We start from the raw sequence: 22,144 nt of genomic DNA on the forward strand, positions 1-22,144 counted from the left end.
ATGAGCCACCCAATTAGTGCTCTTCCTATAGGAAAGCCAACGTAACCACAACTAAAGGGTCGCTATCGCTGACCCTATAATTTATGCACGTAAATATATGTATATACATACACACATACATATATCTAACATCACATATTAAGCTATATTTGGAGCCTGCATATTTCTTACCATGCAGTAGAAAGGCATGCATAAGCTAGTAACAGTGTATTATGTTCCAATATTTCTAATAATTACCTCTCAGGAATCATGGGAAAATTATAAATGATGTCACCATACACACTAAAATGCATTATTCAATTAGAATCCATAGTTACCCGTTATGTATCCTATGCTGCGCTCTTCTTTGGCTTGCTGTCATGCAATCAGATTGCTGTCAAGTGGATCATGAAATTGTTCGAACCAAGACAGTCCGCCATGAACACCAGGTGATGGCCCTGTTCTTTCAAGCTTGTCCTCAGGTAGTTAAAGTGGCATGTACGCTTAAGGGAGTCAGAAGAGAACTGATTTACAGGTCAAAGTAAAGGTTTCCCGACAGGTAGGTGCCCCTGAAAGGTTTGGAACTGACATAACAATGACTGTAGGCCAGTCCACTATTTATTAAATGACCAAAAGTACTGGCCTCAGCTCACCTATGTCTCTTTTGACTCTCTACCACCACCCAAGTGTTCAGCTTGTGAGCATTCTCCAGTTGTGTGCCATAAAAATTCACAATGCCAAAATCACAGGCTATACAACAAATCATAATCCTCTTACCAGGCCTATTCTGGGTTTGTTAGCTGCTGCGATTGACAGGGATCCGGCAACGATGCACTGTAAGGAAAAGGAGAAATGCGGGATCAATTACACATATAAAGACTGAGATTTCATTTTCACAGAAACCTGCATGTCTGAAACATTGCCAACAGGACCAAATACATCCATTGGCGGGTCTGATTAGCATAGCTGTGTTTGGTAGAGAAGAGGCAGATGCAGTTTGATGATAAAGTGATGCTTTATCAGGGCAGACGGCATGTGCATCCAGTGGCCAGGGCAATAGATACAGATATCAACACATTTTAATGCCACAACACGCACACCATACAACAGACGTAGCAGACTTTGCCTGAAATGACTTCGATAGAAATTCCAGTTCTTGGTGGGACATTTTTAAGGAGTCTTTGTGCTTTTTGCATGCACATGCATACACACACACACACACACAAACACACTCCCTCGCCCTAAGAAGGGGCGGGTGGAGCCTGCCTCAGCTAATAGCACAGTGGAAATCAACACATCAACTGAATTGTGTACACTACACGGACTTACCAGAGAGAAGTATGGGAAAACTACACTCCAAGAGCAAAGAATAAGAAAGTAACACAATAAAATATCACTAAGAAAGCGCCTCGTGCAGAATCCTTCCAGTTTAGAAGTTCTGTAAAATTGGTGATATGATTATGGAACTCAATGGTACTCTTTATCAGTCTTGGAGGATGTATATGGTTTGGCCGTGGCACAATTGTGGCGGTGGAATTGACCGTGGTCAATTCGGCTGCAAATCCAATTTTTCCCTGGCCAAATCCGCCCAAACTAAAGCCCACAATAGACTCCCCCACCCACCCCCTATTTACCTTTTCAAGGTCTGCTCATCTTCTAACCTTGCAGTGTCAGACTCGTCCCTCCTACGTGGGTCGGAACCGACGCCGGAGGGTCCGCTTTTCTTTTTTTTCCTTCCCCTCCCCGCCTCCAAACTTCTGGAAGTGGGGGACACCCCCGCTTCCCCCAAAGGCCATCACTACCAAACATGGGGAGCAGGGGACACTCCAGCAACCCCTGCGTAGTACTGGCCTATGTTATGGGCACAGAGTCATGGATGTGATTTACAATGTTGGCATATATTGTGGTCATGGCATTATGAAATCGTTTTAAAATGTAATTATGTCATATATGGAAGACATCATCATAACCGTCTTTTAAAATAAAAATATGGAATATATTGTGGCAAGTCAAGGGCCCTCATTACGACCCTGGCGGAAAGCGACTGACCGGAGCGCCACAGCGTAAATAGCGTTTCCGCCATTGCACGAAGGAGCAAAGTGCGGCCCATTCCGACCCATCGGGCACGAGCACCACGGCATGGCGGAAGTGCAAAGTCCGCGATGGCGGAAATGACCCCAAAACGGCCCACACCGCCGCCGTACGGCGCCCTAGGTGCAATACCGCCACCCCACTTAGCGGTCACCGCAGTGTGCGCCTACCGGAAAGTACGGTGGCCGGAAATATACGGAAACGGAAGTTAAAACATGGGGCCGGAACGGGAAACATCCCGGCGTACACCTATAAATACACTAAAACCACACAACCACTAAAATCACTACCCTGAAACACACCCCAACCCGTCAACCACCCTAGCGAAACCAAGAAAAATGGGAAAAGTAGCGAAGAAAGCGTGCGACCGCAAGCGGCAGGTCCACTTCTCCCGTGAGGAACTCACCGTGCTAACAGAGACCCTCCAGGAGAATGCTGCCGTCGTCTTCTGCACGCAAATGACCAGGACGGCACTTGCAAACAAGAAGGCCATATGGGCTCTGGTGGCACAGCGGGTAAGTGCGGTGGGGACCGCACCCCGCACCCCACAGCAATGCCGCAAGCGATGGGACGACCTGCGGATACGCGTCCGCAGCATACTCTCTGCCAACCGCAACATTGCCACAGCCACCGGGGGAGGTCCTGAATCACCCATCAAGTTGACCCCCTGGGAAGAAATCTGTGCCTCCACCATCGGAATGGAGAGCATAGAGGGAGTCGGAGGGATGGAGAAAGGAGTGCAGACATCCGAAGATTCAGGTAGGTGGGCCAGATAAAACAATGCCAAATCCACACAGTCCATCCATGTGAAGTACCATGCGTCCACATAGTGCAACAGAAACACATGTCCAGGAGAACGCCCACACACATCGGCCTGATAGCGCACGTTAAAACCCACAATAAATACATAAATAATTAAAAACCCCAAATACATGCACTACACGTGCAGCAGGCACACCCTAACTGCAGGCTGCCAAACAACTGCACCCTCACTCCACACACAAATCAAAGCACCTCCAAGGCCCCGACCCAAATCACCCTCAGGTACCACCCCAATGCATGTGATACAATGCCATACCAATTCCCACAGACCCATCAATAACCCTCGCCCTCCTTTACTCCACCACAGGGTCCGATCCAAACGACGAGCTACAGGACACCCCTACCAGCACACCTGCAAAGAGGGCCAAGACCAACGGCCAGAGACCCTCCACCTCAGCTGCACGCATCAAGACACGGCAGCAGCACAAATCAGGTGGCAGCACAGAGGAGGGAACATCAACAGGCACCCCAGCAGCCAGCATGCCCACAACACCACCACCACAGGTCCCCCCAATGGATGCCACAGAAGGCACTGCCTCTGGTGGCAGCAGCACCATAGGTGACACCCCATTGATGGCAGCATGCTCGGACACAGAAAACGGGGATGCCGAAGTCAGATCCATCCATGACCTGTCCCAATCCCCCCGTCTGTCCCATCCCGTACAACATGAGGATACCACGCAGGGGCACCCACAAGACGACGACTGGCCATCCCCCACAAGCCCTGTGGCAAGGCAACATGAGGACAACAGCCCCTCTGTGACACCCCCGCAAATGGCCATGGCCCAGCAGAGGCAACAGTCCCTCGACCAGTTGATCGAACAACAGCAGCAACTGGCCACGCTCCTCAAGGACCATGCTGATGAATGTGGGGGCACTAAGGCAGACATAGAAACATCAACTGAGACACTTAGGGCACAAATCGAGAGTAGCACCGAGAGCCTGAGAGTCCAAATGGAGAGTAGCACCGAGAGCCTGAGAGTCCAAATGGAGAGTAGCACCGAGAGCCTGAGAGTCCAAATGGAGAGTAGCACCGAGAGCCTGAGAGTCCAAATGGAGAGTAGCACCGAGAGCCTCAGGGGGGAACTGCATGCGACGGCCAAGGACGTATGTGCCGAACTTGCCGCAGTGCGCCGTGTGCTCACTGAGCTCTCGCAAACCCTTAGGGACATGCATGGACGTGAGCAGGCAGACACATCATCCGTTGCAAGTTCCGTCCAGGGCAGCCCCCAACGTAGATCTGGAAGGAACCTGCGCTCCACAGGCAGGGGTGCCCCTGATACCCGCAGAGGGGGCATGCAATAGCGACAGCCCACTGACAATGAGCATCTTTGGACACTGGTGTTCGGGGGGGAGGTAGGAGGGTGGAGGGGGTGTGTTGGGCTCACTTGGGTGGCGGGTCGATAGGGTGTTCAACATGACATCACATATGCCATTAAAAGTGCACGATCAACCAATGAGATGTGTGGACATTGATCTTTGTGTACTAGGCCATCATAGGCGTACAGTCCATGTTGTGCATGTCCCAGACACACGCAGTGCCACGAGTCCCGTGTCCATGTATCAGCCACCAGGCGTGAGTGCTAGAAGCATACATCAATGAGATGCTGACGAATGTCACGGGCCTCCGGTGCCTCGCAGACTCCATGAGGTGCTGCCACATCCCCACCCTCATCATGACCATCTTCAGGTGCTTGCAGTTCTGCGTCAGGGGGCATGGGCACATTTCTACGTACGCACATGTTGTGGAGCATGACACATGCCATCACCATCTTTGCAACCTTCTCATGGCGGTACAGGAGTGCCCCGCCAGACCTGCTGAGGCAGCGGAAACGAGTCTTCAGTAGGCCGAATGCCTGTTCTATGACTACACGGGTACGTGAGTGGGCATGGTTGTAGTCCTCCTCATGCTGGTCCCGTGGGTTCCGGACTGGTGTGAGGAGCCATCTCTTCAGTGGATATCCAGCATCACCTGTATGTGGACGAGAAACGTATGATGTGGAATGCCATTGATACGTACGCACACCCCCCCCCCCCTTCCTGCCAGGTCATTGCCAATTCACATACCCCACATCATCATGCATGTAATGAGACTCACCGAGTAGCCAGGATCTGTTCCCTGCGTGTCGCTCCATGTAGCGTGGTATTGTAGAGTTCCTCAAGACCATAGAATCATGGGTTGATCCAGGGAATCGGGCACAACAATGTGTAATGATCCTGTTGGAGTCACACACCATTTGTACATTCAGGGAATGAAATTGTTTTCGGTTGCGGTACTGGGCCTCCATGGCATGTGGGACGACCAATTCCACATGGGTGCAGTCGATGGCACCAATGCAACCCGGTATGCCGGCAAGTGCATGGAATCCCACTTTCGTGTTTGTAATTTCCTGCTCCGAGCGTGGTAGGGAGATGTAGTCGTCTGCGTGCTGCAGGAGGGCATCGAGCACTTGCAATAGTGTCCGTGAGAACAGTGGCTGAGATATGCCATGCAACTGTCCGACTGTGTGCTGGTAGGTGCCTGTGGCCAGGAAGTGGAGTACAGACACCACCTTCAGTAGGGGTGGGATGGCGGTTGGGCTATCTATCATGCTGACAAGGTCAGCCTGTGTCATGTCCACAATGGCGGCTATGGTGTCCCGGTCCAGACGGTAGAGGGTGTGGATCTGCTCATCAGTGAGGTTGAACGGATGTGCTCGGAGGCGTGGTATTGCGGGCTGCCTGCGTGGTGGTAGTGGCTGTGCTGGTGGGCCTTGCTGGCCCTGCCTTGGCCTCCTCCTCCTCCTGCGTCTCCTCCGTGCGGCTGGTTGTAGTTGGTGTTCGTCTTCTTCTTGGAGTTGGAGCACTTGCAGTGCTATCAGGTCCCCCAGGGCCAACATCGCGAGTCCTGCCGGTAGCATTTCGGTGTGGTTGTGGGAGGAGACTGGCTGTGCAATTTATGTGTTTTCAGGCTGTATGGCCTCCACCTGTGGTGATTAATTCCACCTGTGCAAACTGCTCTCCCCTTTGGCCGAGCACGTCCCGTGCACAACGCTGCAATTCGGGGAATGGTATCTTGCTATTGCAATCATGTATTTGTACCCGATGGCCGTGTAAGATTGGTTGATATGTTCATTCTGCTGTGGTCCCATTGTTTCACATACTATCTGTGCAGTCGCGAACAGACTTGTGAAGGGTCAGTGGAACGTAGTACTCGAGTAACGGTGGGCCCTCATGCATCACTGTACCGAGTTGCAACGACGGGCGGGGCGTCCCATTCGTGGGTGAAGGCAGTTGCCATTTTCACACACAGCCGCACTCGATGGAATAATTAGTGATTTCAAACGGCCACAGATGCCTTTCCGACGTGATGTTGCAAATGAGGAATTCGAAGGGCGGCGCTTTCGGTTTCCAGCTAGCGGCGAGGAGATGCCCACAGGTCTGACTGCAAATATAACGTTCTATTGTTCAATGTCCTTGAGACAGGGCCCATGGCGAGGGAGCAATGATTGATATGAATAGTTTGGGATGCGCAATAGCTACGTGGGCGATGAGGCCGGCCGTTCCCAAATACATGTTACTTCACAACACTGGAATTACGGGCTGGGGCACTGTGGATTTTGCAGGCTGCATAACGCACAGACTCAATGGATGTTTCTAATGTTATGTGAGTAATTGTTCAGGCGTTTTGATCCCGGGATGAGGGAATGATGAATGGATGCATGGGCAGGTGATTTGATACAGAGTTTGCCATGTAAAGGGCTTCTTGGGATCTATCCGCCTCCCCTACGCTATGTGATGCAGGGCTGCCATAGTGGGACCATCGTCTATCTGGCCTTGTTGAGCCCTCCCTGTCTCGAGGCGCACTCAGACACTTGTGTCCATGCACGTTAACATTCCCATCTGATGGATTCTGTTTTGACAGACGCATGCACAGGTACACTCGTTTGTGATGGTGTTTGCACCTCGATATAGATGTTTATGAGTCGCAAGTGGTTTTGGGGTGGTGATGATCCTTTTGAGTGGGCTAGCATGCATATGGCTGTGGATTTCGTGTGATCATTGAAGTGAGTTGTTCGAATGTAGTTCTGATGGCCATTCTGTTCTTTTTCTTTTCTTTTGGTTGACAGGTATCTCCTCCCCTTTTGCCACTGCCATCTGTATGCCACTCCTGCAGATGGATTTTACTCCCGACACCTGCTGCTTCGTGTTAATCAGTGGAGCAGCATTACGATCTTATGGGACGATCGCCAATGGCCCACATGCCCTTACGCAGTACTGGTGGCTCGGAGCAACATTTCGGCCTTTCAGCTGGACTAGTGCCTCCCCATTGGGACGGCCCTGCGGTTCTGTGCGCTTCCATGTTGCCTTTTCGTACGTGAATGTGGCTCTGTGTACCATGGGGGAACAGGGCGACACACAAGTAGTGGCTGGTCATTTCTTGCGGATGCAGCCCACAATGGTGATTAGTGTTTTGGAGTTCATGGCCTGATGGCTGTATGGGCTTGGTGACTTTGATGTGCATAAATTTCTATTCTGATTTGGCCCGTGTAGCGTTTTTCTTTGCAAGTGGTGTGGCATATGCCTATTTGGGGGGCGATGTATTGTGAGGAGATCTGCATTGGGTTCCAGCTTCGGGGTTTAGTTGCGTGGTACTGTACTGGGCGCGTTTGCCTACTAAGCCCGTGAGGTCAGGGATGGGGGCTGCCTATATGACAGTTTGAATGTTGTCATGCTCAGGGGCGGGGGATTGGGTTTTGTGTAACAGATGCCGGTCAGCCAGGTGGACTGGTGGAATGATGTGATTATCGGAATATTGCTGGTCACAGGTGCCTGTGTTTGCGTGCGTTTCTTGGTGGGGGACTGTGGTCATGTCCATTGGGATTGCTTCTGTATTCGTGCCATCTGTGCCCTGCAGCTCCCATTGGCCCCTCTTGTGTTTATTTTGTTCGTTGGCATGCATGGGTGACTTGTACATTTCAATGGTTGCATTGTGACTTCATTGCACCTACGGGGGGTTGTACTTTGTGGGCAGGGAGCGGTGTACAGGCACTCAGTGGGGCCGTTTACGGTTGATTCGCGATGCCGTACTTCTCGCCATGGCGGAATGGTACATTACGCCATGCCTGATGGCGTTAGGTACATGTCCGCTAGGGTCGGAATTGGCGTACCGTTGCACCATGGTGGTGTTTGCGGTTTGGCATGGCGCGCGCGCGCGCGTGCTTGGTGCAGTTAGCGTTGGCGTTCACTACGGTGTCGCTAATGGCTTCGTACTTTGCGGTGACGGGTCATAGTCGCACCGAGCGCTATTCGATGGCGGTATTGCATTTCCGCCATCGTTTTTCGATTTCCGCAAGGGTCGTAATGAGGGCCAAGGTGTTTTAAGATTCAAAGCTGGTATATTGTGAGCACAGTGATCATGAAAGCTTGTTTTACAGTGGAGATTCTGGCATGTTTTGTGGCGCAGGAATCATTAAAGTCCTGGACTATATTGTGGACATGGCATCATGGATGTGTGTCACAGTGTAATGCTGGCATATATTGTGGGCACAGTGATCATGATTGTGCGATCATGAACCTGTTTTTTTCTGGCAGTGTTGCCATATATTGTAGGCATATGGATCTGTACCAAATCCAAGAAATTCATCACCTCTCCCCTAGGGGGATCCGTGCTATTTGTACCCGGGAGGTGAGCCTGCACTGCTTAACATCCTCTGAGACAGGGCAAGCAGGGTCCCACAAGAGGTGAGCCCCTCCCCCCCCCCTGAAACCCTCTTAGTAGACAGGAAATCCCCAGAAAGGGATAAAAGTTATCCTTCTTTAAACCCAGACCCTAATACCTTTGTTGGCTATGTTGAATTGTTTAGTTTGCTTCCTGACCACATGTTTTCACAGTCCTCATCTGTGAAAAGAGAACTAAGATTGTTCCAATCCCCTGGAAAAGTGCTAGATAAAGAGCAAATTAGAAGTGGCAAAGCAAAGAGGTTGACAAAGCTTGAGAGGGCCAGAGAACTCCTTGTGCGAGCTGTGGCAGGATAGAGAGAACGTACAACAGATGTAGAGGAGAATTAAGTCCTCCCGAAAAGCGAGTATCTGGCGTGCAAGGAAAGGGTCACCGAAGTCCTGCCGGAAGCCAGCGGGAAGCAAGAGTAAGCTGTGTCCGATGCAGAACACAGTTGACAAGTAGTATAAGTGGTTCCTGACCCTCTTGAGGAGTACCACCTGGGAAACAAGAGTATGCAGTGGCTCCAGGGAACTGAGAGGAGGGCAGCAAGACCAATCCTCAAGACGGGACGAGAGAAAAGAAGCCCCAAGGTGGGGTGAGAGCAAGGGATGAGAGCAAAGAAGCCCTAAAGTGGGGCAGGAGTCAAGAAGCCTGAATGCGGTTTCAGAGCCAAGAAACCCCAAGGAGGGAGAGTCCCAAGAGACCCCAGGGCGAGGTGAGAGCAGAGAAACCACAAGTCGGGGTGAACCAGAGAAACCCCAAGATGGGGTGAAACCCGAGAGACCCCAAGGAGGGGTGAGGCCCAAGAGACACCTAGGTAGGGAGTGCATAGGCCAGCCCCAGATAGGGGAGAGCTGTGGGAGACTCCCAGACGGGGCAAGCCCAAATGAACCCCAAGGCAGAGAAAAAGAACACGCAACTCCAAGACGGACTCTCAAGACAGGGACTACAAGGAAATATCCCCTAATGGGGTGAAGTATGGAGAACCTCACAGTGGGGAACAAAAGTGTGCCAAGTGTGAGAAACCCACAGGTGTTCTCACGTCTACTCCCCAGGGATCTTCTGTTCAGGTGGCCAGGGAATGGCCATCGCTTTTGAATTCCGACTCTGGGGTTAGACAAGCGAGGGAGTATTACCTGAGTGGTGGGCCCTTGAGAATTGGGGAGAGGGTACCTGAAGGCGAGACATGGCACCCCACTTTTCAAAGTACTGACCTGCCCTCCTCTCCCTTAGCCAATGTTTGTGCCCTCCCTGGCTAACACCTGTAAAAATGAATAAAACAGACACTCCCTGGACAGGGAATAAGGCACAAAAGAGCCGGCTGCAAGAGTTCAAGGAAAAGTTTATCTAGATCTCTGAGAGCGCTCTGACCACATTAAGTTTACAACACATTTATATAGTACATTGACATCTTTGACATATGATGCTGCGTTGGACCTGGATTGGTCAGCCGAGGTGGTGTCTTAGGTGTGGGCATCATCTCTTCCTCCGGGTTGGTTGCTCACTTGGTGGGAGGATTTGGGTTAGACAGGTCAAAGGTTTATGGGCCTTGACCACTATAATACTGTCATTGAACTATAGGGTTAGTCTCACAAGAATCTCAGGTATGTGGCACTTGTTAGTATTGGGCACAATATACTGCAGCAGGGGTCTAATGTTAGTTGTGGGTCTGTTGGGCGGGTTTCATAGCATGGTTGGCAGTCTGGCACATGAAAGGGATGCCTTGCAAGGACACATGATTAGAATGGCAATAAGTTTCAACTGGCGTGGTAAGAGGGCAAGGACACTTTTGTGGAGATGGACTAGCTCTGTGCTTGGCTCATGTTGGTTCTCAGGCAGGACAGTGATCTCAGAGGAAAAGGGATGTGTTACATTTATTATTTGTTGCAAGCAGCCCCGGCCTCAGCATGAGAATGGAGCTGCAGAGTTTTCCAGTTGTTCGCGGGGACGAGGGTGGGGGCCATGTGCTCCGAGCTACTGCGGCGGGCAAAAGGGGAGAGATGCATTTTGTACTATCGCAGTGAGGCCTGGTTACCAAGATGGAGTCAAAAAGGGGGTACAAAAATGGATGCCCTGTGTCCTGCTCGGTGGTCCCATCTATGCGAATGTAACCAAAGGTTAGCATCGCATAAGGGCGAGGGGCGTACCCACCACTAGAGGCACTTGGTCCAAGTTTGTACGGAGAAGTGATGGTAGAGAGGGGCCCGTTGGCCCCTCGCTCCCACACATTCCCCCCTTTCGTTACATCTAAAGTAACGAATACTTCTACTTTTTATTCTTTTCATTCTCCTGTTACGCTCACCTGGACCCCACAGGGGTGTCGATCGGACCCTGACAGCTGCGGTCTCCTTCAACGTGATGCATAGTGCAGAGGTGACTGTCTGGACTGGCCCGCCTAGTCTTGTCTGCTGGACCCGAAGAAGTATTTTCCTGCAAGTGGAGACAGGGATTAACCACCTGTGGGTTTTAGTGATGGCCTCCCAACTGTTCTCGCTCTCCCCCACTAATCACCTCCGATATCCCCTTAGTAACCTCACCTTATATTCGTAAAAGATGAGCTCTCCATCCTGCGTGTCTTGCAGGGGCACGTAGATACCAGTTACTTCAATGGTTTGAAGGCGTTGGGAGAGTTCCGGTACGTATTGACTCTGAAGTCCCTGGTGGGATTGGTAAGTAACAAGTTCAAAGAGTTCAATGTGCCTGATGTTCACTCTTGTCCCCTTCCTTCCTTAAGTTGTAACTGAGTTTGTGAGAAGAAGGTCTAGTAGCTGCTGCTGGCGTTCAGGTAAGAGTCTGTTACCCAACGCTGTCCTGTAACTACTGCATGCGTTGACGTGTTGTTTTTCTCCCTCTTTACAGATGCGGCATATGAAAATGTGGAGAGTTGTGGAATAATACCGCCGGTGGTAAATCAGGTAAGTCTATGGTGGTAAGAGGTTGTATTTGTCGATTCCCCTGGCTCACCTTGTTTTTTCTTGTGTCCCCTAGGTGCCGGATTACGGCGAAGAAATGATGGAGACAGTTCCGGATCGTAAGATGCTGTGAGAACTGGCGAGTATGGCGCCGTGCTGGAGCTGGCGACGCGTGCAGGACTGATGTACTTTCCAGGTCCGGAGATGAAATGGTTCTGAAATTAGGTGAGGAATTTGAAATAAGTTCATTTTCTAACCTTGTCCTTTTCTTCTTCTTTATTCTAGGAGCTCCGGATTCGAGGCGGGCGTGGCAGAAGACTGGATGCTGGCTGCAGGCACGCAGGCGTGGCAGAAGACTGGATGCTGGCTGCAGGCACAGTGAGCGTCACGCTGCTGGATGCAGAATAACGCGAAGCATGTGCTGCTGTTCGGGTGTGGTTTAAATAGCCTCCAAAGTAGTTTCAGGTAAGAAGTTCCCTAGAGCCACGCCCGAGTAAAAAATAGTCCCTGTAACAAAATAGTCCCATCCAGGCCTCATGTAGGCTTGGACTCTTTTGCAGCATGGTCTGCATCAGGTAAGTAAAGGCTATAAGCCTGACGCCTATGGCGCCAGGACTGAACCCAGACAGCCCCTAGCCGGGGCTGCTGAAGTTTAAACAAATGTCTGGATGCCTGCTCCCGGAGCTGAGGGCCTTGGTCCTGATGCCCGGGGGTAGGCATCCTGACAGCACTCCCCCCACCCCCAAGGCCCCTCCTAAAGTTGTTCTTTCCCCTGGCCCCGGTTAGTCTGGGAAGTTCCGATGGAATCTTTTCACCAACCGAGGTGCATGAACGTGGTCGCTAGGCTCCCATGATCTTTCTTGTGGTCCGTAGCCCTTCCAATCGATCAAATAAAAAAGTTTTGATTTAATCATCTTGGAGTCCAGGATATGTTTTACCTCAAATTCAGGTTCTCCATCTATCAAGATGGGGTCAGGTGGTTTGGTTAATCCTGTCCCTGGTTGAACTGGTTTTAGAAGTGAAACATGAAAGACAGGATGAATTTGCATATTAGAGGGTAATTCCAATTTGATGGTCACCGGGTTGATAATGGCCTTAATGGTGTAAGGTCCCAAATATCTAGGATTAAAAGTCTGAGTTCCCTTCAGAGGTATATGTTTTGTAGCCAGCCAAACTTGATCCCCAATCTGGTATTGTGGAGTTTCATTTCTATGTTGATTAGCATTTTTCTTGTATTTCTCTTTTGCTTGTTTCAAATGTTCTGTGGCTTCCTTAAAGGCTTGTGTAATAGTAGAGTGCAAATGACTAACTACGGGCATTTCTAAGTGCTGAGGCGAATCGAGTTCTGAGGTTCGAGGGTGATGTCCATATATGGTATAAAAAGGGCTTTGTCCGGTTCCTGAATGTACAGAGTTATTGTATGCGTACTCGGAAATCCATAAAATATCTTTCCAATTGCTTTCGGTCTGGTGTAGCATGCAGCGTAGGTACTGTTCAAGGGTCTGGTTGGTCCTTTCCGTCTGGCCATCGGTCTGGGGATGGTGACTTGTTGATAGCCTCACATCCATTTGTGCCAGTTGACAATATTTCTTCCAAAAATGCGAGATAAATTGACTACCTCGGTCAGAAACCAATACGGAAGGGAATCCGTATAATCGAACAATGTTTTCGAGGAACTCCTTGGCCAGAATCGAAGCAGAAGGTAACCCCTTTAAAGGAATAAAGTGGGCCATCTTCGAAAAAAGATCCACAATAACTAGGATGGTGTTAAATCCATTACATGGAGGTAGATCTGTAATAAATTCTAAAGACAAGGTGTGCCATGGTGTAGGTGGAATATCCAAAGGTTGTAAAAGGCCAGCAGGTTTTTTCTTCTGGCTTTTGTTTTGGGCACAAATGCCACAAGACATCACAAATGACTTTACATCTTTTCGGCAAGTGGCCACCAGAACTGTCTCTTAATTTTTGCTTCAGTTTTTGCGATACCTCGGTGCCCTTCCATCAAGGTGTCATGGTAATTGGAGATGACTAGTTCTTGTCTTTCCTTGTGTGGTAGAAATAGTTGTCCTTGATAGTAAGGTAGGTCATTGACGACTGAGTAGTCTGGGCCTTTCTTTACCCAGTCCTGCAGGGTTGCTGGATCGAAGAGTTGTTGGATTTTTGAATGAACATCTACTAGTGTCTGTAGAGTAGTTCTGCCAAGAATTCTTTGCTCGGGAATTATTGGCACCAGTTCCTGGTTTGCATATGCTTCTCCCATCCCTATTCGGGATAAGGCATCTGCTTTGCCATTTTTGCAGCCTGGTCGATAAGTGATCACAAAATCGAATTCGGCAAAGAACAATGCCCATCGAAGTTGTCGCGATGATTGGGCTTTGGCTGTTTTTAAATACTGCAGGTTCCGGTGATCGGTGATTACGGTAATAGTATGCCTGGCACCAAGAAGATAGTGCCGCCAAGCCTTGAAGGCGGATTTGATGGCTAATAGCTCTTTATCGGTAACCGCATAGTTTAACTCAGGTGCTGAGAACTTTCTGGACCAAAACGCTACTGGGTGAAGTTGACCGGTTTCAGGATCCTTCTGGGACAGGACAGCTCCCATGGCTAAACTGGATGCATCAGTTTCTACTATGTATGGAAGCTCAGGGAGTGGATGCTTTAAGACAGGTGCTGATGTGAATTTCACTTTCAGCTCTTGGAAGGCCTTTTCAGCCTCTTCGGTCCACAAGAAGCGTTTGTTTTTTCGCAAAAGTGCTTTGATGGGGTGTACAACATGGGAGAAGTCCGTAATGAATCTGCGGTAGAAAGTAGCAAATCCGAGCATGCTTTTTACCCCTATGTCTGAACTGAGTGATGGCCACTTGAGAATTGCGTCCACCTTTCGAGAGTCCATTCGGACTCCCTTTGGAGTCAGGATAAATCCAAGAAATTCAACTTCCGTAGCATGAAAAACACATTTTTCCAATTTTGCATATAACTTGTGCTGGCGTAGTTTCTCAAGGACTGCACGCACGTGCTTAACATGGTCTGATTCTGAGGAGGAGTACACTAGAATATCATCTATGTATACGACGACACAGACGTCAATGAGTTCACGAAGGACATCATTCATAAAATACTGGAAGGCTGCTGGTGCATTTCACAACCCGAAGGGCATCACCTGATATTCGAATAATCCGTACTTGGTGCGAAAGGCAGTCTTCCATTCGTCGCCTTTCTTGACACGTACCAGATGATATGCCCCTCGGAGATCTAACTTAGTGTAGATACAAGCATCCTTTACTTGGTCTAGTAATTGGGGGATCAGAGGCAATGGGTATCGTTTTTTTACCGTAATCTGATTTAATGCGTGGTAATCTATGCACTTTCTAAGGTCACCTTCCTTTTTGTGCACGAAGAATAAAGCTGAGGATGCAGGGGACTTGGAAGGACGAATAAAGCCATTAGCAAGGTATTGGTCCAAGTATTGCTGTAGGTGACGATTTTCAGGTTCCGTGAGGGCGTAGATTCTACTGCATGGGGGTTGTGCACCGGGTAGGAGGTCGATTTGACAATCATATGATTTGTGAGGAGGTAATGTATTGGCCTGTTATTTTTGTAAAACATCCTGAAATTCTTGGTATTCCTGAGGTAACTGCACGATTGGGTTAACGACTGTAGCCAGGCCTTTGTTCAAAGTTTTCTCCGGGTAACAGGTGTGTGCACAATCCGGGAAGGTTACTCTCTTCTCTCGCCAATCTATACAAGGATTATGTGTTTCCAACCATGGCATCCCCAGTATTATCTGGAACTATGGGGCTTTGATTAGATCAAACGCAATAGTCTCTCGATGCCCATCTTGACTCAACATTGTCATCTCTGTAGTGGAATGAGTTACAGGCCCCGAGGCAATCTCAGTTCCATAAACTGTGGTGATGACATCCAAAGTGGTCTTTTTGCAAAGAGTTAGATTCATCCTTGACACCAATTTGTGGTCCATATAGTTTCCTACGGCCCCGCTATCTATGTATGCCCTTACTGCGTGCATACGTGATGGCTGCCTGGGATCAAGCAGGACCATTGGGATGATCAGATGTGAGGTCTGAGTGTCCTTCTTTAAGCTCGGCCGGACCTCTATGCTTGTCGGGTGTGGTTGTTTCCTGAATCAGGCTCTATGTGGCTCTTATCAGCAACTCCTACCACCTTCTTGGGTGGTTTTGTAGGGCAATCCCGTAGAAAATGTCCTGAGGTTCCACAGTACAGACACAACTGCATCTGTCGTCTTCTTTCTCTTTCCTTTTGAGTTAAGGGTCCTTTAACCCCCCCGATCTGCATAGGTTCAGATGCATCTGTTCCTTTGGGGGCAACGTTGGGTTTAACCAATACCCGTTCTCGAACTTAGCTCGATCAGTCTTTCGGTTCTGAAGTCGGTGGTCTAGCTGGACCACTAAGTCTAGAAATTCTGTGCTATCCTGAGGTGGGTTCACAACTTGAGCCAAGACATCTTTGAGTTCTCCCCGAAGTCCACGATGAAACAATGTAATTCGTTTTTCCTCCGGCCACCCGGTTTCCACCACCAACCTATTGAAGGTTGCAATATAGGTTAGCAGATCCTGATTACCTTGTCGTAAGGATAAAAGTTTGTTGTCTAGGGCTTGACCCTGTGAGTGTCTGGCAAATAGTTTTTCCATGATCCTTTGAAAACTCTAAAAATCCCGGAGAAGAGGATCATCCTGGTTGACTAATGGAATGGACCAATCCGCTGTGCTGCCACTAAGATATGACAACACAAAGGCTACTTTGGCTTGGTCATTTGGAAAGGCTCCCGGCCTGCATAAAAAGTGCATGCGGCATTGGTTCATAAACACGGCAAACCTTTTGGGGTCCCCAGCAAAGCATTCGGGTGGAGCTAACGGAATATTTCCTTGTAAAACCACTTGCACAGGATTGCTTGATGAAACGGGGGTTGGATTTCTCCCATATCCAGGTAGGAGCGTTTGCCCAGCTTGGTTTTGCAGTAGTTGCCTAGCCAGATCATCCATGCGCTCCTTTGAGAAAATCAGTTCTCTCCTGAGGGCACTAGTCTCTTGGCGAGCGGCATGTACTTCCGCCCTAAGTCCCCCCAATAATTGGGCCAGTTGGTCGGTTTCCGAGGTTTCCATAACATCCGGGTGGGTATTTGTAGAGAGGCTTCGCGTTCTGTTACACTCACCTGGACCCCACAGGGGTGTCGATTAGACCCGACAGCTGCGGTCTCCTTCAACGTGATGCGTAGTGCAGAGGTGACTGTCTGGACTGGCCCGCCTAGTCTTGTCTGCTGGACCCGAAGAAGTATTTTCCTGCAAGTGGCGACAGGGATTAACCACCTGTGGGTTTTAGGGTTGGCCTCCCAACTGTTCTCGCTCTCCCCCACTAATCACCTCTGATATCCCCTTAGTAACCTCACCTTATGTTCGTAAAAGATGAGCTCTCCATCCTGCGTGTCTTGCAGGGGCGCGTAGATACCAGTTACTTCACTGGTTTGAAGGCGTTGGGAGAGTTCCGGTAAATATTGACTCTGAAGTCCCTGGCGGGATTGGTAAGTATCAAGTTCAAAGAGTTCAATGTGCCCGATGTTCACTCTTGTCCCCTTCTTCCTTAAGTTGCAACTGAGTTCGTGAGAAGAAGGTCTCGTAGCTGCTGCTGGCGTTCAGGTAAGAGTCTGTGTTACCCAACGCTGTCCGGTAACTATTGCATGCGTTAACGTGTTGTTTTTCTCCCTCTTTACAGATGCGGCATATGAAAATGTGGAGAGTTATGGAATAATACCGCCGGTGGTAAATCAGGTAAGTCTATTGTGGTAAGAGGTTGTATTTGTTGATTCCCCTGGCTCACCTTGTTTTTTCTTGTGTCCCCTATGTGCCGGATTACGGTGAAGAAATGATGGACAGTGCCGGATCGTAAGATGCTGTGAGAACTGGCGAGTATGGCGCCGTGCTGGAGCTGGCGAAGCAACGCGTGCAGGACTGATGTACTTTCCAGGTCCGGAGATGAAATGGTTCCGGAATTAGGAGAGGAATTTGAAATAAGTTTGTTTTCTAACCTTGTCCTTTTCTTCTTCTTTATTCTAGGAGCTCCGGATTCGAGGCAGGCGTGGCAGAAGACTGGATGCTGGCTGCAGGCACGCAGGCGTGGCAGAAGACTGGATGCTGGCTGCAGGCACGGTGAGCGTCGCGTTGCTGGATGCAGAATAACGCGAAGCATGTGCTGCTGTTCGGGTGTGGTTTAAATAGCCCCCAAAGTAGTTCCAGGTAAGAAGTTCCCTAGTGCCACGCCCGAGTAAAAAATAGTCCCTGTAACAAAATAGTCCCATCCAGGCCTCATTTAGGCTTGGACTCTTTTGCAGCATGGTCTGCGTCAGGTAAGTAAAGTCTATGAGCCTGGCGCCTATGGCGCCAGGACTTATTTCTATGATGAGCCTGGCGCCTAAGACGCCAGGACTGAACCCAGACAGCCCTTAGCCGGGGCTGCTGAGGTTTAAACAAATGTCTGGATGCCTGCTCCCGGAGCCGAGGGCCTTGGTCCTGATGCCCGGGGGTAGGCATCATGACATCTCCCTTCGGTAGTACTCAGCTTCTGTCACCGCCTCGTCCCATGAGGGGGTACCTTTTATGGGCATCCATGCTCTACAAACGCTTCTCAGGCTGTTTCCTCTTCTGGCATATTCATCTGGTGTACACATTAAGTAAATACCTCCGTCCCCATCTAGATCTACCCATACTTCTTGTTACCATTGCAACTCTCTAGGTTCTTTTATAGTTGTATGATGCAAATTATCCACTTTATCCCCATATTGCCTGTAAATTGCTGTCTTCCTGTATTGTGGTGTAGTGTATTCCCCTGTTTGTATTTGTGCATCTATCATGGTAGCTACCGTTGTCGGTCGGCCCATTGTTACCATCATCATAGCCGAAGTTGGCATGCTTTTCTCACAACACTGTAGTTCCAGTTGGCACACACAAAAGAACAGGAGCACAAAAACGATGATGGGTATCGGTATTTTCATTGTCACATTTACCCATGATGGTATCCAGCTGAACAAATTGTCGAACCATGTGCTTCCTTCTGCTCCTCCTTCCGCTCTCATTCTCTCCCCTAAGTTATGCACTGCGTTTATCACATGGGAGAATGTCCCATTATCAGCATCTTCAGTTGGCACGAATGTGCAACACGCCCCCCCCCCAATTTTTCGGCAAACACCACCGTCCATCGCCGTGAGGAGATCTAGGACATCTGTTTTGCATTGTCATTAGGCGCAGAGCGCGGAGCTCTATTTTTATCACGTTGAACCCCTCTTCAGTGCCGTTGACAGTTGAATGAGCAACCAGCGCACGATCTGCAACCATTTGGCGTTCGCTCGTGCTTGCAGTCCCGGGGCAAGAAGTGAGGCAAAGAATGTCTCTGCTGATGAAGAGCTTGTATTTCTGCAGGATTTCAGCAAGGTGTTTCGATGATTCGGATGAGATGTAATTGGAGGACCTTTCACTTCTTATTAATCTTTTCTTTAGTTCATATTCTGACAATAGTTCATATGCTTGAGCTTCTGTTCTTATTAGGTGGGGCACCGTCGATGGTTAAGCCAATTGCCCTGCTGCCGATATGCCAGCCGATTGCCCTGCTGACGCCTGGATATGGTTTTCTGGTATTACCATCAGGGCTGTCTGGAGGGATTCTAGAGCACAAGTTCCTTTCCACGATGCGGGCAGGTGCAGGTAAGCTTGTTTGCTGCAAACCCAATACATGTCCATTAGTGCAGCTCTGCCTTTCTTCATGTCAGGTATTATTACCGTTTTGTTACATCTCCTTGCTTCCCCCATGTTCACTTTCCCTTCCCCACGGAAACACAGTTCATGTGGTACTTCTTTATGTATTTTGATAGGTTTCTATAATGCCGTGACCCACGTTAGCTTTGCGACATGTTGCAACCAAATGGGGTCACATACCTCTTTTATCCATTGGAAAGTGTCATTTGGTAGACCTCGAAGTGCTTCTGCCTTGCATTGGATTGTTTCTTAGTGCCATTTATTTTCTGCATATCACGTGCCCCTAATGACAAGAAATGGTTCCTCGAGGCAAATTACTCCTTGGCACCGGCTTGTGCATGTTTTCTCATTCTGCAGTTTTTCCAATGCAACAGTGTGCGCCTGTAACATGCTCTTTATTCTGCATAAAACTAGATGAATTAAACATTGGGCCTACTACAAGGGCACTTCCTGTGGTACTAACATTTTCGGTGTTCCTGATGCATGCGGATTGAGCTAACAGACGTAGCAGCTTTCATTTGTTGCTTGCTTCGCCGTGGCTCTCATGTCAGAATACCATTTATTTGATTCATCAGAGTGAAGGGGATCTTCTATTTCATCTAACCCCAGGTCGTGGTAAATGTTGTATCTTTCCCCTCCCGCCCCCCTTTTTCTCTTCCTCCTCCATTCCAGGTCATTGTTTTTAACCCTTTTGTAATGTATTGGAAACATCCCGGCCCATGTTGTATCGATACTATTCGATAAGGCATATGTATCGTCATCAGTAGCATCACTATTGTGTGAGGTAGGGTATATGGTTGTCTCTACATTAATACTGCTATTAATTAAATCATTTGTCCAATAATAATCTCCATCATATTCGTTATATCCATAAGCATTACTCATATTTACATTGAAATGTAACACAGACACAATTGTTTATCCTACAGTGATTTATTCTGACGGTTGCATTCCATCTGTTTTGTTGACATTAATTTCATGTGACTCCTGCCATATGGTCTTCACCCCAGTCCATATCATTTGCGATCCCTCTCTTATCATGTTAGCCCCGCTTCCCCCCCTTTGCATGTCATTAACAAGAGATAAAAGGGTATAGTACCAAGCTGCAAAAAACAACATTACTGACATCAAAATTGCATCACATTTCAAAACACATTCAACGTTACTGAACCTTTTAGCCCTAATGGCGACCCTATCACTATCTAACATTAATTGGTTCTCCGCGATTGTAGGTCGTTGGGCCAATGGGTACCTGGAGGGCGATATAAATTTGTTAAGTCACCACAATATATACATGTATTTACATTCTTTGTTCATTTCATGTTTAGTCATCATTTTTTGTCACAATTGTTCTTTTACTCCATTGCACAGGTACTTTTGCTATAGAGATAGTAGTCGGAATGAACGTGGGAGAGATAATTGAGTATAGACAATATGTCAGTCAATTAAGAGGAGAGGAGGAGAACACAGAAAAGAAGGAAGGAGGAGATAAGCCGTGCAGAACGAAAATACATATCATTGCTTTTATTCATTGCATATTCTTTTTACTGGCAGTTTTGTTATTTGTTTTCAACCTCATTTGTGGTTCCAGTGGCGCTATCTTGCTCCTCCTGGGGGATTGTACTATCGTGTGCCCGCCTCACATCGGATAAGTGCACCCAATACTTCAATCCCTTTACCTTCACCGCGGTGGGTGTACTATAAGTGACCTCATAAGGGCCATGAAACCTGGGTGAATTCCACCTTCTCACAAAGCTGCGCACGTACACAAGCGCTCCTGGCATCAGTGGCCCGTTTGAACACTCTGTGGCCGGTGTGGTAGTATCAGTCGCCATGTTTTCAGTAAAAGGCGGTGCTATTTGTTGCGCTATGCTGCGTACTGCGCATGTTAACTGGGTTAGGTATTCCTTGAACTCTTCCCCCAGCGCTGTGGCAGCCCTGTGCGCATCCGATGCTCTTCTAATTGGGGATACTGGCGTGTGTATTCACCTCCCAGTCACAATTTTGTGGGGGCTTAGATGGTGGTCTTTACATGGTTGCGTCCTGAGTTGGAACAGTGCTAGGGGCAAGCAATACACCCAATTCTTCTTTAAATTGTTACACAACTTGGACAACTTACTCTTTAATAATCCGTTGATCTTTTCTACCACTCCATTCGCCATTGGGTGATAAATTGAGCATAATTTGTGCTTTACCCCCAAGAGTGATGTCACTTCTTTAAAGAGGTCATTCACAAAGTGCGTGCCATTGTCTGATCTAATGACATCGCATATCCCCCATCGCGAAAACACCTCCCGCACGAGGAACTTGGGCGCACATTTCGCATCTGGGTGTGGACCAGGGCCTGCTTCCACCCACCTTGAAAAGGGGCATACCACCACGATCAAATATCTTGCTCCATTACTCCGCTCTCCCATATCAGCAGTCTATGTGTAGCTCTCTAAATGGTCCTGTTGGTCGGGGCAGGGTACCACACAGCGTTCTTAATGTCATTCCTGAATTATATGTTTGGCATGATATACATTCTACAATGAATTTTGACAGGTGCTCTTGCAAATTGGGGACGAACCAGTGTTCCTGGATGTCTGCGGCAATGTGTTTTGCTTCATGGCCGGGGAAATGCAGCTGTTGGAGTGCTATTTCTAGTAATTCTATGGGCATCACAACCTTTCCTGTTGTCTCTTGTCTCCAAATGAGATTTGTGGCTGATTGTTTACATCCCTGTTTGCTCCACAGTTCTTGCTCCTCTTGGGACGCTCTTCTTTGTAACTCTATTATCTGCGCTATTGGGGTATTATTTAATGCTTCCTCTTGTGGGTCTGTGGTTGTTGTTTTTGCGATGCATTCGAGTGTTG

General features: G+C 48.7%; 1 protein-coding gene across 1 annotated transcript in view; it reads right to left on the reverse strand.

The window, feature by feature from the left end:
* Positions 1-22,144, reverse strand: part of LOC138580875 (membrane-spanning 4-domains subfamily A member 4D-like) — a 702,190-nt gene that overhangs the window by 256,991 nt on the left and 423,055 nt on the right. Inside the window, exon 4 of the mRNA XM_069651765.1 lies at positions 757-813. Within this exon, the coding sequence (XP_069507866.1) occupies positions 757-813 (57 nt within the window). The remainder of the gene's footprint in view (positions 1-756; positions 814-22,144) is intronic.

This window comes from Ambystoma mexicanum, chromosome 3p, assembly GCF_040938575.1.
Source record: "Ambystoma mexicanum isolate Mex_15411 chromosome 3p, UKY_AmexF1_1, whole genome shotgun sequence".
Lineage (NCBI taxonomy): Eukaryota > Metazoa > Chordata > Amphibia > Caudata > Ambystomatidae > Ambystoma > Ambystoma mexicanum.